General features: G+C 35.3%; 1 protein-coding gene across 2 annotated transcripts in view; it reads left to right on the plus strand.

The window, feature by feature from the left end:
- LOC127431179 (uncharacterized protein C18orf25-like) overlaps positions 1-10864 on the plus strand; it is a 35129-nt gene extending 24265 nt beyond the window's left edge. Inside the window, exons 3-5 of one of the 2 annotated variants that reach the window (XM_051681489.1) lie at positions 1321-1398; positions 9453-9537; positions 10093-10864. In XM_051681489.1, the coding sequence (XP_051537449.1) occupies positions 1321-1398; positions 9453-9537; positions 10093-10258 (329 nt within the window). In that variant the 3' untranslated portion in view covers positions 10259-10864. The remainder of the gene's footprint in view (positions 1-1320; positions 1399-9452; positions 9538-10092) is intronic. The other variant, XM_051681490.1, reaches the window with a different exon arrangement.
- The last annotated feature ends 6465 nt before the right edge of the window (positions 10865-17329 follow it).

Raw genomic sequence — 17329 nt, forward strand, 5'->3', positions numbered from 1 at the left:
AATAGCCATTTTCTATACTTTTGAGGCATAAGCAATTAGGAAATAACACCCAGAAAAAAAAAATGTGTTACACAGTGTTTACCTGTTTCAGAACGTGCACTTTTTCTACTAATGCGAACGCAATATCGTACTAAAATACTCAGACAACTAAAGGCAGTAAATGCAGTAATTGCATTTCTTATTTCCAAATACTGCTTTCTCAAAATTAAGAGGCGTAAATGGAACCATCAAAGAATCAGAATCGTTAAGCAGAATGGGAACCATAATCGCTAAATTCTTTACGATATCCATCCCTACACTTAACGTACATAGCTATATCCTGTTGGTCAACTCATTTCATGACCAGCTAAAAAAACGTACATTTGCATGGTATCTGCACAAGGATACCCACAGGGATTATGTTGGAAACCATAAGTACTTCCACCTAGAAAAGTAGTGCAATCTCAAAGACTATTTAGACCGCTTTACAGCTGAAGTAACTAGGGAAATGCCATAGTGGTCAACTAATCGACTAGTCGTTCAACAGGCGACTAGTCGATTAGTGGGGTCAACCGCTAACATTAATATTGTTTTAGTGGTGATGGTTTCATTGGAAGACACATTTCTCAAATGAATTGAGAGCATTTTTGCTTGATTATAGCTTGCTGTGTTTAACACTGAAGAACAGTCTGCAAGGTAAACCCTCTGCAAGAAGTTTAGTCTTTTAATACTTTAGGGTTAGTCTTGTAGCAGAATTTAGTCATTCTGGGTTCAGGATGTGCATAAGTGATTTTGTGCTGCTCTATATTGGAGCCTTTTTTCTTTTTTTGCTTGATAGTTTTGTGCAATAAAATGCTTGTTATTTAGCCCATTTATTTTTTGAGTATCCTTTTGATACCATGCTAAACTGCTGCGCTTAGTTTCCATGTAAACCTCTTAAACGTGTCTGATCAGGGAACATAATGGAGCCTAATTATACTTTATGGGTTTGTTAACATCGACTAGTTGTTCAGACAACCCACCAACTAGTCGATATATGAAAAATGGTAGCTTTGCACATTCCAAGAAGTAACAAACATTTTTAACATAGAATTGATTTGAATGTATTAACAAAAGTACCAGCTTCACGTTTCTGCTTTTTAAACCTTCCAGTCCACTCGCCTTGAAAATAACCCAAAATATTTCTTTGAAAGTGACACTTTACAAAACATTTTATTCAGGTGATGTTATCAATGGGTTTTCAGCTGGAACTATTTAGGCTGATAAAAAATGAATGTAGAAGCTGTAATATGGCCTTATTGAAATATTGCAGTGAATGTCTGAACTGTGTGTGTGTTGCAGTGGGTCCTGCAGTGGTTGGGCACTATGATATTTCAGACACTCACTCTGAGCAGGAACGGCAATCGCACTCGCTCTCAGGTTCGTTTATACTGTTACCCAAAACTTTGGGACAGTAATGCTATAGTACACTTGTACACATTGGCTGCATCTCATTATGCATACTTCCAAATGGCACAAGATAAGGATTAGTATGTTGTAAATAGGACTGGGTTAAAATATAGATTTTCCAATGCATCACGTTCTCCATTTGAACAATCTTGATATCGATTCTTAAATCCTAAGATTGATCTTTCACTCAATGCACAACCCTCTACAATTTGAGTAAATCACTCGCATTGCAACAGATTTCACGCTATGCGACTAAAAATGTCTGTGATTAGCCACTGCTTGTTAAATGTTCAGATTTCACTCAACATGACTTGAGCAGTAGAGTAGGGTTTCCGCAGGTCTTAAATCTTAATTTGCCCTTCTGCAAATGAAGGCCTTAAAAAGTCTTAAATCGGAGCAACAAGTCTTATATTCATAAGGTCATGGCATTAAACGGTATGAGGGATTGTTTTACTCATTGCGTTTATGTAAAGTGACCAGATGTCCCGTTTTTAAGGGGTGTGTCCCGAAGATTCTCTAAACAATGTAATTATGTCCTGGTTTCAGCTGGTAGGCTCACTGTTTGTTTTTCTAATTACATTTAATGTACTCATTTTCCTTCTCGCTATTGTCTTTGGCATCGTTTGCAGAGAAGATTAGAAGAACTATTTTGATGCGTTGCATGTTGATTTGAAGGTACTTTAATTAGTCATCAGTCAGCGCAATTAGAAATGCACCAATAAAAATGAGTTTTCAACAACGAGCTGAAAGAAGCCGATCCATTTCTTAGTGCAAAATGTGAATATGTAAGCGAGTCATTTTATGTCACTGTTAATGCTCATTTCCCCACAAGCACGGAGGTAAATCAGACAATGCCACATTCAGACAGCTACACTGCACTTTTTACATAGTACAAGCACTTATATGTTGAGATGTAGGGGTGGTATTTTGAATTTTAGGTTACAATGTTGTGAATTGTGTATTAAAGTGTGTACCTGACATGACAAGTCATTTCATAATTACAAATGCAATATGACATCATATGAATAGAATAGGCTACATGGAATTTGTACATTAAAAAAAAAAAAAAGCTAAAATGTGGTTAAATCGTGAAAAATCAATCTAAAATAAAATATACATTTTCACAAACTGTAGCCTATACAGTTAAGTGCAGAAGTTTGCATACCCCTTTTGTTTTTATATGTTTCCACACTAGCCTATTAGAGATCAAAGATGATACTTTTTATGTAGTATTGCCCTCAATAGCTACATAACAGAAAATTTACTCTTATTTACACAAATCATACTGTTCAAAAGTTTGCACCCCTTAGTTCTTCTTGTGTTGCCTTCTTGAGCATCAGTAATTGTTTGTACCTTTTGTAATAGCTGTGTATTAGTCCCTCAATTGTCCCAAGTGTCAAAAGCTGGATCTCATCATATAGCCACTGAAGAACTCGATGTGCAGAAGATGCTGAGAAACCAAATAATGGTACAGTAGTTGGGGGGTTTTCATAAGAAAAGTGGACATCTTCACTGCTCAGGACAAAGCCAATTATTACACAAACAGTTGTTGATCATTGAGAAAACAACACCGTATTAAAAACCAAGGGAATTTAAACTTCTGAACTGGATCATGTTACTATTTTGCCTTGTGGAATATATGTGTCAAATGTCAAATAGCTTCTTCAGGGCAGTACTAAATAAAAACAATGTAATTTTTATATTGCATGCATTTAGATAATGCATGCAAGTTATTTTAGAGTGAAGACTAGGCCTAATTTCTGCACCACAAGCCTTACATTAGATCGCTAAATATTCATTGAACATTATACAGTATAGGTGGTGATACGTGCTGCTTCATCTATCGGTAAGTGACACAGCAGTGTCATAGAGGAACATAACTGATACAATGGGTCTGATCGGAAGGTAAAAGTTATTTCCACATTCTGGTGGTTCAGAGCGGAGTTATTCAAGCCTTAAGATACTTTTTGTCAAATGAGATAAAAAGTGATGTAGATCTATTGAAAGTTGCATTTTTAAACCTTGAAGTGTTGCTATAAGTATATTGCTCCCTAGACATTTACATTTAGAGAACATATTGACGTGTTGTGTTCCCTTCAATTGATTCCTTACATTTCATTTAGCTGGTCTTAAAAAAGTCTTAAATTTGGCTTCATAAAACCTGCAGAAACCCTGTATAGTGGCGAAGAAGTTCAGCATCAAGACCCTTTAACTGCGTGTTGAGAGTAAAAGTCTGATTTGACTCGTTCCGTGTAATGTATGTCTAATAAAGGTCGACCAGTAGTGGATTTTGCCTATACTAATGACTAAGTTGAGGGTAAAGGCTGATAACCGATTAATCAGCCGATAGATTTTAAAATTGATTTATAGAGTGTTAAAAAAAATGTCTTAGTCTTGCCCAGGTATACTTCGTTTTTCTGGGTTCTGGAAATGATCACATCTGGTCGACCGAGTTGCCATGCAAAGTATATTCTTTTGACCGCTAGCGAATAGAAACGTATTCGAAGCATGCCCACAACAACTGCTTTGCGGTACTCTTCTAGTACAGTCAGTGGCAGGCGCCGATGATGCGCATAGACTAAATAGATCAAATCTGGGCTGGGCTGTCTGCGGCGCAATCAGCAACGCGGACAACTGACGTATACTTTGGCCTTATGAGTCCAAAATAAATATCCCAGATGTAGTTTGTTCAACCAAAATCCTAATAAAAAACTCAAACCAGCCCATCTGGCACCAACAATCATGCCACGGTCCAAATCACTGCGATCACATTTTTTGCTCATTCTGATGGTTGATGTGAACATTAACTGAAGCTCCTGACCTGTATCTGCATGATTTTATACACTGCACTGCTGCCACACGATTGGCTGATTAGATAATCGCATGGATGATTGTTGGTGCCAGATGGGCTGGTTTGAGTATTTCTGGGTTTTTCACGCACAACAGTCTCTAGAATTTACTCTGAATGGTGCCAAAAACAAAAAACATCCAGTGAGCGGCAGTTCTGTGGATGGAAACGCCTTGTTGATGAGAGAGGTCAACAGAGAATGGCCAGACTGGTTTGAACTGACAAAGTCTACGGTAACTCAGATAACCACTCTGTACAATTGTGGTGAGAAGAATATCATCTCAGAATGCTATAATGAGATGCAGGTTGGCGCTGTTTTGCCAGCATGATACACAATATTAGGCAGTTGGTTTTCATGTATATACAGTATATTTCACCAGATGCGGTTTAATGAGGAATAAGGTTTATTATTATATTCAAGATATGAAGTTGAAGACATGATGTATGTGCAGACAGGGCACGTTTCCATGTAGTCACATTTTTCTTTGCATCCTCTCGCTTCAATTTAGAAAACGTAATTATCTAATAAATATAAAACACAAAAAATGCATATATGCATTGAAGTGAGGATAAAAATATGGATGAATAATTATATTTATATACAACAAATCCCCACATGATAGTTTTTATTACACCCCTAGAAGCCACTATTCTAGTGAAGACCCAAGCTGTTCTAACTTAAGAATCCTCCAGCGCTTTCCACAGAGGTACACGGGGGAATAAATAAACATTCTGCAACTATTGGCATAGATTTTTGTCGATAAACAATAGTTCCAAAAAGCAACTTTCGGCACAGATTAATCGGTAAAACCGATATATCGGTCTACCTCTAGTGTCTTAAGATGAGATCCACACAATCCATTTGTCATTGAATAATTAACGTTCAATACTAATCACATATAGCAAGGATGCGGTAATGAAGCCATTCGACATCACTCTCGTAATGTAAGCTTAACCAAGATACGCTCCCTGAACGGCCGCTATTTTTAAAGAGACAGAACTGTTTTAATGCTTGTTCTAAGTAACAATGTAAATCCTTGTAAATAGAACAAATAATGCATGTTAAAGTATTAGTTCACCCAAAAATGAAAATTCTCTCATCATTTACACACCCTCATGCCATCCCAGATGTTTATGACTTTCTTCAGCAGAACACAAATTAAGATTTTTAGAAGAATATTTTAGCACTGGAGGTCCATACATTGCAAGTGAATACGTGCCAACTATTTGAAGCTCCAAAAACTACATATAGCCATCATATAAATAATCCATACAACTCCAGTTTTCTAATTAATGTCTTCTGAAGCAAAATGCTAGGTGTAAGAAATAAATCAATATAAAAATTCACAAGGGTCGATGTCAAGCGCATTGGCAAATTCACACGAGAACCGGCGCGTGAAATACGAAGAAAAAAACGGAAGCACAGTGTTGTTTACAACTGAGGAGCATAGATAATCATACATAGATGCCTCATTCAGCTGGTTTGGATACATCAACTGTGGCACCATCTTTGAATGGTCAACAAGGAGAGCTGTTTGAATCTGTTTTAATGCAAGTGAATAAACGGAGGACCGAGCTCCTTGCTCAGACCGCTGCATAAATTCCTTTTGTGTCGAAAAAGTACTGCGGCCTATAGAAAGCTGCTTATAAGGGATCTACGTATGAATAGCTATGCAAAGGAGGCTTACGTCACGCGAGAGGCAGTTTAAACTCCACCCTCGTCAACGTACAATCCTCAAGCTCGCTGGAAGCCAACATTTTTAGTAAAAAAAAGTTTTAAATATTGATCTATTTCTTACACCTAGCGTTTCGCTTTAGAAGACATTAATTAAACCACTGGAATTGTATGGATTATTTTTATGATGGCTATATGTACTTTTTGGAGCTTCAAAAAGTTAGCACGGATTCACTTGCATTGCTTGGACCTACAGATCTGAAATATTCTTCTAAAGATCTTCATTTGTATTATGCTGAAGAAAGACTGGGATGGCATGAGGGTGAGTAAATGATGAGAGAATTTTTATTTTTGGGTGAACTATTCCTTTAAAAAATATGCAATTTCAAGACATCATATTTACTGATGGAATACATGGATTTAAATGGACATGGATCTTTAAAAGCCAAAATGTGAACACAATGATGAAAAACTAATGCTAAAGTAAAATTTGTCATATTAATATTTTTATGATGTACCTTGTTAGTAGGTCCCTTGTATAATTAACAGCACTAGCTGAGGGAGAATGGAAGCAAAATGGATGTTTTATCTGAAATATACCCATATGAATCAGAATCGAATCGAGAGCTTGTGAATCATGAAACAAATTGGGAATTCTATGTCAATACCCAGCCCTAGTTTTAAATCACAGCACCTTCAAAATACTTTGCCAAAGGTGTCCTAATGATGTATTATTTACAATGGTTTTTTGAAGAATGCATCTGTGTGCTTTTGAGGTTTACTATATCACAATACTTTTGTTACGGAAACTCGGTTTAGACATTTCAGTTCAAAACTGTGATGAATTTGATGCCAAAGTAGTTTTTAAATGTGTCAATCTAAAAGTTAAGTAAAACAAAGTACTTTCAAGGCAAGGAAGGCCATATTAAGCATTATCTATGTAAGTAATGTTCATATAACTACAGCTCTTCAACACTTTAATCTGGAAAGATTTACACATTTCAATTTCACAGCAATATTCCATTCAATTTAGTTGACTGATCTTTAACAAAATACTATAAAAAATATATATATTTTTAGTTTTATTAATTACATTTTGTTTAAAATTACACAGTTCAATTTTATGGAAATTTGTTATTAAATTGAAATGCGTAAATCCTAAAATTAGGTATCTCTGTTAGGCTAATGAGTAGGGCTGTCACAATTATGAAATTTGGCTGATGATTAATTGTCAAACAAATTATTACGATTATGACGATTAATTGTCTGTTTGGGACTTTCATGATTAATTGGCATATTTTTTTAAGGCGTGCTTTTTTTCTGCATGTGTGCTTCATACACCTTAAGAAGTCATTTTTACATATTTAACTTCAAATAAAGGTAATAAATCAAATAATAAAATAGGGATAAACTATGATTTCATTTTAAAACTTTAAAAACTTATGAATGAAAATATTTCTAAATACTTAAAAAAAAAAAAATGTCTCTCTTTTTGGTCAACTTTATCTTTGGTCAATTTTACATTTTCCCTTGTCTTTTTTTTAACTCATATTTTTTTATAATTTTTTAAATAAAAAATATTTGATAGAGAGATATATATATATATATATATATATATACACACACACACAATTGTGCTCAAAAGTTTGCATACCCTGGCAGAAATTGTGAAATTATGACTGATCATGCAAAAAAACTGTCTTTTATTTAAGGATAGTGATCATATGAAGCCATTTATTATCACATAGTTGTTTGGCTCCTTTTTAAATCATAATGAATCACCCAACAGAAATCACCCAAATGGCCCTGATCAAAAGTTTACATACCCTTGAATGTTTGGCCTTGTTACAAACACACAAGGTGACACACACAGGTTTAAATGGCAATTAAATATTAATTTCCCACACCTGTGGCTTTTTAAAATGCAATTAGTGTCTGTGTATAAATAGTCAATGAGTTTGTTAGCTCTCACGTGGATGCACTGAGCAGGCTAGATACTGAGCCATGGGGAGCAGAAAAGAACTGTCAAAAGACCTGCGTAACAAGGTAATGGAAATTTATAAAGATAGAAAAGGATATAAAAAGAAATCCAAAGCCTTGAAAATGCCAGTCAGAACTGTTCAATCATTTATTAAGAAGTGGAAAATTCGGGGATCTCTTGATACCAAGCCAAGGTCAGGTAGACCAAGAAAGATTTCAGCCACAACTGCCAGAAGAATTGTTCGGGATACAAAGATAAACCCACAGGTAACTTAAGGAGAAATACAGGCTGCTCTGGAAAAAGACGGTGTGGTTGTTTCAAGGAGCACAATACGACGATACTTTAACAAAAATGAGCTACATGGTCGAGTTGCCAGAAAGAAGCCTTTACTGCGCCAATGCCACAAAAAAGCCTGGTTACAATATGCCCAACAACACCTTGACACGCCTCACAGCTTCTGGCACACTGTAATTTGGAGTGACGAGACTAAAATAGAGCTTTATGGTCAGAACCATAAGCGCTATGTTTGGAGAGGTGTCAACAAGTATTGTGCTCCTTGAAACAACCACACCATCTTTTTCCAGAGCAGCCTGTATTTCTCCTGAGGTTACCTGTGGGTTTTTCTTTGTATCCCGAACAATTCTTCTGGCAAGTGTGGCTGAAATCTTTCTTTTTTGCATGATCAGTCATATTTTCAAAATCAATGCCAAAATTTCACAATTTCTGCCAGGGAATGCAAACTTTTGCGCACAACTAATATATAAATTATTATTATTATATTTGTATTATGCAATAGTGAAATATTTCTTTTCCTAATTTCTTCACTTTCATACGTTATTTTAATGCTCTGATTAAACCCACGAGCCCTTATTTATCATGTAGCAAAACCTTTGAGATTTCGTTTCATCATTTTATTACTCCACAGAAATAGAGTAAGCGTGCATCTCCTCCTCTAACACAGGAAAATTTGCCTTTACATGATCGTTTAAAGTGAAACCAGAGCGTTTTCGTGTATATTTTCACGGGAGTTTGCCGTGAGCCTCCGCTTCACGCGCTTCAGACCTACTAATGAGTTTAGCTAGATGCTGACACTTGCATGCAAATGCAACAGTATGCAACAAAGTGATTCCTGGTATTAAGACGCAGTTTTATAATTTCTCAATAATGGTGTACTGTCATTCTCAAAAGCATGTGCTTTCCAATCACCAGTGAAGTATTTATTTTTTAGTATGCAGTAGAAGTATGCAAATTGTGATGCAGCCTTTTTTTCATTCTTTTGCCTTACATTTACTGTGAGCTAAAGTGTTGCCCCCCACGACTGGATATTTTGCATTAAATAGTGAAATTTGTCCCCTGTGACATTTAGATAGTATGTCAAACACAGTCTGATTTCTGTTGTCAGACATTTATGTGTTTTGTTGTCTCAGAAAGCAATGAGTGCATCAAATTCGCTCATGTTCCTTTTTGTTGTCTTGATGTTTTTTTTTTGTTTAAGCTGAATTTTGTCTGTTTTTCTGTAGGTGCAGTAGAAGTCAAGCCATCTCAGGTGAGTCTAGCTTCCACAGACAGTGAAGTGGAGATCGTTGGAGTTCAAGAGAACACCAGGTGAGCCAATCGTCATTGAATTCATTGTATTTCAGTCAAAAATTCAGTTTAGTAGTAGTATTTCCATGCTAAGTAGTTACATTAGACCACATATCAATCTTTTGGATTTAAAAGGATTCCTTTGCATAGTTGTAGAAAGGATCCAAAAATGACTATAAATATAAATATCATATAGTAGTAAATACTGTATAAATACACTATAACTATAACAAATATAAAAAAATGAACTGTAATGTTCATTACTTTGTTTAAAAATACATTTTTGTCCTTAAAATATTTTTCCTCATTCTGATGGTTGATGTGAATATTAACTGAAGCTGACCCGTATCTGCATGATTTTATGCTTGGCACTACTGCCACACGATTGGCTGATGAGATAATCGCATGAATTTGCATGATTCTTTTTCATCTACATTGCGATTTAAACCTTGTCCTACTTTTTAAACTACTTGTATTTGGAGCTTGGCAAATGTGAAGTTTGAGTTTTAATTACAGTAAGAGTTTTCAGTCTATGAATATTATTTTAATGTTGTTTTTTTTGCAATCTTATTGTAGCGTTATCTCACGGTTTCCACGCGGTGGAGTGATCCAGTCACTTTCTTCCTGGAAACAAAGAGCTCCGCCTCCATGGACATCAGTCTCCGCCCAGTCAGGCTGGGTTCCGCCTCCGGAGGTGGTGGACCTGACACTGGATGAAGACAGGCACAGATTCCTGCTGTGAACAGACACACACACACACACACACACACACACACACACACACACTTAGACACACTCTCATATACATGTGATTGGTGGGCTTAGTGACTCAAACAATAATACATTTTGACTGTTGAATCCAAGAACACAGAAAAAAATGTCTTCATGATTCCAGAAACGGTTCGGATAACTCTAAAAGCCACTCAACTTTTTTTCTGATACACGTTGATATACCTGATTAATTATTTCTCACTGTGTGACTGTAACGAGTAAAAGACGCCTGTTTTTATCGGTCAGTGATGGTTTGATGTCTACAAATGAGAGCATACTTTTGAGTTCGAACCTTGATGATGTCAAAACTCCCATTTGTAAAATATATTATTCTAAAATATTTCAAATCAATTAATTCAAGCCCATTTTTTTCAAGAATGTTCTAGTGAGGCATTGTGGGGCTTCCTGAAAGAAATTAATACTGAATGTAAAAGGTGAATACAATGAATCCTGTCAAGGCAGTTTCATATTTCATCACAAAATCAAAAGAAAAAAGTAGACAATTTAGCCTATTTTTAAGAAGCATTTTAGATTTTCATTGTGATATTTTCATGACAATTAAATACATTTCTCGTCACTTCTTACCATAATGCAAATTTATTTAATCTAAAAAAAACACATTAATTTTAAAGTATTTATACATCATGATAGTTTGTTGTTTGCTGTACTGTCTTTAATTAAAAAACAAACAAACATTGTATTATACAGTAAAAATTACTATATTACAGTAATGAGAAGGACCACAGATAATATTGGGAATTAAAATAAAATTTCCCAATGCATTGGGGTAAATTGTTTTTTATAATTTTATTATTATTATTATATTATTATTATTATTATTTTCTTTTTTTGTGTGTGTTGTTTTGTCTGTTTGTTTTTATTTTTAAGCCTAATGACCCATAATATTTTACGTGTGAATCTCACAAAATCATATCCAGGTCACATTTCACCCCAAAATCAGAAAAAAAAAAAAAAACTATTTTTAATACAGAAAATGAAGTCTATATTTTTGTACTCAGAAAAATTGCATTTCACTTTTAAAACAAAAGTACATAAAATTGACTACCACCCCTGGAGTCGTGAGTTTGAATCCAGGGCGTTCTGAGTGACTCCAGCCAGGTCTCCTAAGCAACCAAATTGGCCCGGTTGCTAGGGAAGGTAGAGTCACATGGGGTAACCTCCTCGTGATCGCTATAATGTGGTTCTTGCTCTCAGTGGGGCACGTGGTGAGTTGAGCATGGATGCCGCGGAGAATAGCGTGAAGCCTCCACACGCATTTTGTCTCCATGGTAACGCGCTCAACAAGCCACGTGATAAGATGCGCGGATTGCCGGTCTCAGACGCAGAGGCAACTGAGATTCGTCCTCCGCCACCCGGATTGAGGCGAGTCACTACGCCACCATGAGGACTTAGAGCGCATTGGGAATTGGGCATTCCAAATTGAAAAAAATAAATAAAATACAAATCCATAAAATTGAATAGAGTACTCTTTAATAAAATAAAATGTAAAAAGCTAAATATTTTAAGTTTTATTAATGTCATTTTGTAATTTGATGAAATTGAAATGCGCAAATCTTAAAAATAGGCTTAAATATTTTTTTGTGTACTTTTGAGTTTCATTTTGTAATTCCTATTTCCTATTCTAATTACAGTGATGCAGTTATTCTTTATTGCAGTAAACATTATCGTAATTGTTTAAAACAGCACAAATGTATTGTAATATATTTTTAAAAAAACAGCACAAATTTAAAAAAACATTTCAGATCACAGTAATGAGAGAGTTTTTTTGCATTACGGCGTTTGAAATGTAGGAAAATGTGCAGAATTGTCCTGAAATAATGTCACAGTAATGGTCCTAAAAATAGGCTTCATTGTTTGTGCAAAATAGAATTTCTCATTTGTTCTCATGTAACCTGGATGGGCTTTCCACATTCATCCAAAATGTAACTTCCTATAGTTTGTCATGGGAAATCAGGGATGTTTGTCAGATCCTTGAGTAACTTTGAGTCACTTTGCCATCCAAACATCAAACACACACACTCACATAATCCTGCTGTTCACCTCAGGAGTCGCTTGCTGAAACACCCCAACCCTGCCCCTTCCTGTTTTAGTGCCCTTTGTGATGTAACTTCCTGTTAAACTGCTGGAGAGCCTATTAGCTGAGATATAGATGCAAACCTGCTGGTCTGTCACCGGAGCAAACGCACCACTGCTCTGAGTGTGAGTGAGATTGTGTGTTTACTGTCAAACATTTAATGCTGCTGTGTGGGGAGAAGCCTTGTTGTGTGTTCCTCACCCAATACTGCTTTCACAATGTGTGTGTGTGTCCTGAGCATTCGTTTTTTTCATGTGTATCTTGCATTCGAAATGGTGAATCTCAGTAACACTTTACAATAAAGGTTGTATTTGTTAACATTATATAACTACATTAGTTAACATGAACAAACAATAAACAATGCTTTTATTGCAGCTCTTATTCGTCTTGGTTAATGTTCATTTCAACATATACTAATACATTTTTTTTATTAAAAAGTTATGTATGTTAACATTAGTTAATTCATTGTGAACTAACAATGAACAAAAGTATTTTATAAATTAACATTAAACAATATTAATAAATGTTTATAAAATTGTTCATTGAGAGTTCATGACGCCTAATGCATTTACTAATGTTAACTAATAAAACCTCATGGTAAAGTGTTACCTGAATCTCATTAAACATGTCCAGGTTATATTTCACCCTTAAATCATAAGAGAAAATAATATTTTGCATAAAAAAACAAAGCCTGTTTTTTAGGATTTTTATTTATTTTATTTATTTGTTGCATTGTGACATTATTTTCAAGTAAATTTTCCCATAAATTCTCATGACCGTAATGCATCGTGGATGTTTCACTTTTGAGTTTTTGTACTTCTCAGAGAATCACTAAACTGGCTGTACAACAAATGCCACCATGATATATAAATACTATACATGCATATATATATAAAATAAAATATTAAAAAATATTGTTTTAAACTGTTTTCTACGACAATTAGATTGTTTCGTTTTGTTTATTTTTCCCATATTCTCAATGGTGATTCTCATTTATGTAATACAATATTTTTTACTGTGTAACACTTAAATTGTTGCAATACAATGTTTATATATATATATATATATATGATCATAAAGACATTAAAACAAATATAAGAAGCAGCAGCCTTTATTTTGTCACACATTTGTGACATATATATATACAGTGAAAACATTTTTTATTTTTTTTGCATATCCCAGCAAAGCGTAGGGTCAGCCATGGTACGGCGCCCCTGGAGCAGATAGGGTCAAGGGCCTTGCTCAAGGGCCCAACAGTGGCATCTTGGTGGTGCTGGGGCTTGAAACCCTGACCTTCTGATCAGTAACCCAGAGCCTTAACCGCTGAGCCAGTGCTACAAAATGATGTTAATGAAATATTTTGGACATTGCAGGAATGAGAATTGGGAGTGAAATGTACTTAATTTTAATGAAAATAATGTCACAATGCAAAATATCTTAATGGTCTTAAAATGTACTTCATTTTCTGTAGGGTAAATATAATTTTGTGCATCTTTATTTTGATTTTGGGGAGTAATGATTTGGACTACCTGGTTCTTGACCGGTTTTCTGAGATTCACCCTCATAGAAACAGACCCTTGCTTTTATTATGCCAATGGAATTTCTTATTCAGTTATCCACTTGTGAGTACAATCAGTGTATGACAAGAAAAAGTAGTTATTTTTGTTTTTTTAAATGGGATCTCATTTGCAAAGAGTTTTCAATGTGTTGGTTACAACATGCTGTCCCAGAACACCACTGAAACTATTTATTAATGTTTGCTATGTGTTTTACTTGAAGTTACATATACTGATTGTTTGTTTGAAGAGCAATATGCATCTTGAAAACTGCGTATTAAAGGAATCATTCAGCCAAAATGGAAAAATGTCATAATTTACTCACCCTTTTGTGGTTCCAAACCCATACAAGTTTCTTTTGTTTTCCGTGAAAAACGTTGTATTTATTCTCCTTTTGTGTTACATGGAAGAAAGTCAGTCATACAGGTTTTGGAACAACATGAGGGTCAGTGAAGGATTTTTGGGTGAACTATCCCTTTATGCTTGAGTCTTGGCAATATATTTAGTCTGTTTGACATCCAGTGGGTTACCAAGTTTCTAATGGTATAAGTAAACGTTTTTTTTTCTTCCTTAAGATTTCCAGTTGTCAGACCTCTGTGTGTATAAAGAGCACTCACTACCTGAATGTGAATTATTATTCTTAATTCAGCTTCATCTTGCATGTATCACCCTTTGACCCTGCAAGTTATTTCATAGATGGGTTTAAAGCTGCTCTGGTGGCCATTTTGGCTTTTGAGTCTCTCAGCCCTGCCTTAAACTGTGACCCACACCTCAAAGCATTTGATTGGACCTCTGTGTTCGCCACATTGACGAAAGGGAATTGGTAGTTCCAAAGCAGAAAGAGTTATTTAAGTTAGTTTGTGAATAATTGCAAGCTTTTTCCTTTTTCAAACTCGCAGATCTTCTCTGCTCTCGAGCGAAAGCAGTGGCTGTATCCCAGCTGCTGTCTCATGTTTAGACTGTTGTGAAGGAGAGGAAGCCTCTTGAAAGTGTTTAAAATGTCCACTTCTGTCATCGGTGACAGAGAACACTAAAATAGCCAGGATGTGTTATATCAGCACTTTCTCCAACAAAATCACTGCATTTAGCGCTAATACTTTAAAGAAAAGTATTTAACCCCTGACATTAAACTTCTGTCATCATTTACTCACCCTCATGTTGTTTCAAACCTGTATGACTTTCATTATTTAGTGAAACATTTGTTTGAAAAAAAAAATGCAATCGGGAGAGATTTAAGAGCTACTGCAGAACGGAAGATTTTCAGTGAATAAAGGCTTAAATTGCAGTCTGTTTCTTACACAGAGCTGTTGAATGTTTTCAAAACACTCAACATACAGACGTTCAGCCATGATGACAATTTGTAGGCAAACCCAGAAGGCTAATTCTCCATGGGTTCCCTTTGGAATTTCCTATGGGGTGTTAAGAATTTATGAACTGCGAGTAAAATAAGATCTGTGGTGAAAAGTACTTTAAGAAACTTTCCCCTTTTGTTCTAAAGCATAAATTACACACAGTCATACCTCAATTGTGGATTTTGAAGCCGTTATCTCTTTTAAAAATGCATGTTGCTAACCCGTCGCTAAATAAGGACTACAAGAATCGTCCGTTTCGTAAAGCACGTAGCTCATATGCTGATGGTAGTTGTAGTCCTTAAATAGCATTGTGATAGCAACATGCACTTTTAAAGGAATATTCCAGGTTTAATACAAGTTAAGCTCAATCGGCAGCATTTGTCCCATAATGTTGATTACCACAAAAATTTATTTAGACTCGTCCATCCTATTCTTTAAAAAAAAGAAGCAAAAATCGAGGTTACAGTGCGGCACTTATAATGGAAGTGAATGGGGCCAATTTTTGGAGGGTTTAACAGCAGAAATTTGAAACCTATAATTTTATAAAAGCACACATTAATTCTTCTGTTAAAACTCATGTACTACTTGAGCTGTAAAGTTGGTTAAATCATGTTTACAGTCATTTTAGGGTTTGTTGACATTACGTTGTCATGGCAATGAAGTTGTAAAATTGGCTATAACTTTACACAGATGCGGTTAGTAAGTGATTTTATCACGTTAACACGTAACGCATCCTGTTTATGTCTTGTGGCTATACTTTTGAAACTTTTGAGTATTTTAACGTTTACTGATTGGCCCTTTCACAGTTTAAATCTTAAACTGGCCTTATAAAAAGCCATTGGAAATTCCTGAAGGAACCCATGGCTTGAAAATGCTACACTCAAAAAAATAACTTCTAAGATTTACGCATTTCAGTAATCTTTTGTATAAATTTTTTTATTAATTTAATTGTGTTAAAAATTACACTGTTCAATTTGATGGAATTTGTTATGAAATTGAATGCGTAAATCTTAAAAATTGGCTAAAATATGTATTTTTTTGAGTGTGATGGTCTTCCAGGTTTTTGGACTATAACCTGAACAGCTCTATAATGCACAAGTCCTGTGGACCACTTTTCTTTTCTTTTTTTGTCATTTTTTGAGCTCAACAGCATCCAGTCTCTTTGATTGTGTACCTTGGAAGTACGAAAGTCATACGGGTTTGGAACAAAATGACGACAGAATTTTCAATCTTGAGTGAACTTTTCTTTTAAATGTGTTTTCAAGCACTCTCTCCCCACACACTAGCATTTCAGGCTGGTCATTTCTTATTTAGAACTTCCTAAAGTTACCTGCCAAACTTTAGAATGTTGAACTGTTGCAGCTTGAGTTTAAAGTTCCAAGGCCTCCATTATGACATCATCATCTGCTCCTGTGTTAAGTTCTTCCTAACTGATCGCCATTGGTCTTGTGTCTGCTGGTGGAATGTTTTATAATTTGACGTTTTTTAAGCATCATAAACAGCAATAACAATCATTTAGACAGCCAGAGACATGGCTGAACTCAACTTTACAGTCATGTGACTTGAGGGGTATATGGGGTCTGTTTTTTTTTTCCTGTTAGATTTCCACTGCATTCAAAAACACTCTCCCTTTAATTTAATCATGATTCTCATTTTGTTCATTTCGTTTTGACAGTATTTTAAATTAACAGCGAAAGAGTGTTCATATTTTTTGCTTCCGCAAGTCTTTTTCTTCCTTTAAACATTTATGTAGAATAAAATGAAACTATTTTAAGATAAATAAAAATAGAGATATTTAAAGAGTGATGTTGCGATTTCTTGTCTTTTTATTCAAATGAGTTGGCAAACATCTGGTGAACTTGTGCATGAGTAACAAAGAAATAGTTCAGCACGAACCTTTAATAATGCCGACTCCAGTGTGGGAAAGCAGTCTGTGACCTCTGACCTCAGGGGTCACAGCTAGGCAGCTGCCACAGAAGGGTCTGTTCATCCCTAATGACAAAGAAACAGGAGCTCGCCTCATACAGACTATTGCAGCT

The sequence above is a fragment of the Myxocyprinus asiaticus genome, chromosome 40, assembly GCF_019703515.2.
Source record: "Myxocyprinus asiaticus isolate MX2 ecotype Aquarium Trade chromosome 40, UBuf_Myxa_2, whole genome shotgun sequence".
Classification (NCBI taxonomy): domain Eukaryota; kingdom Metazoa; phylum Chordata; class Actinopteri; order Cypriniformes; family Catostomidae; genus Myxocyprinus; species Myxocyprinus asiaticus.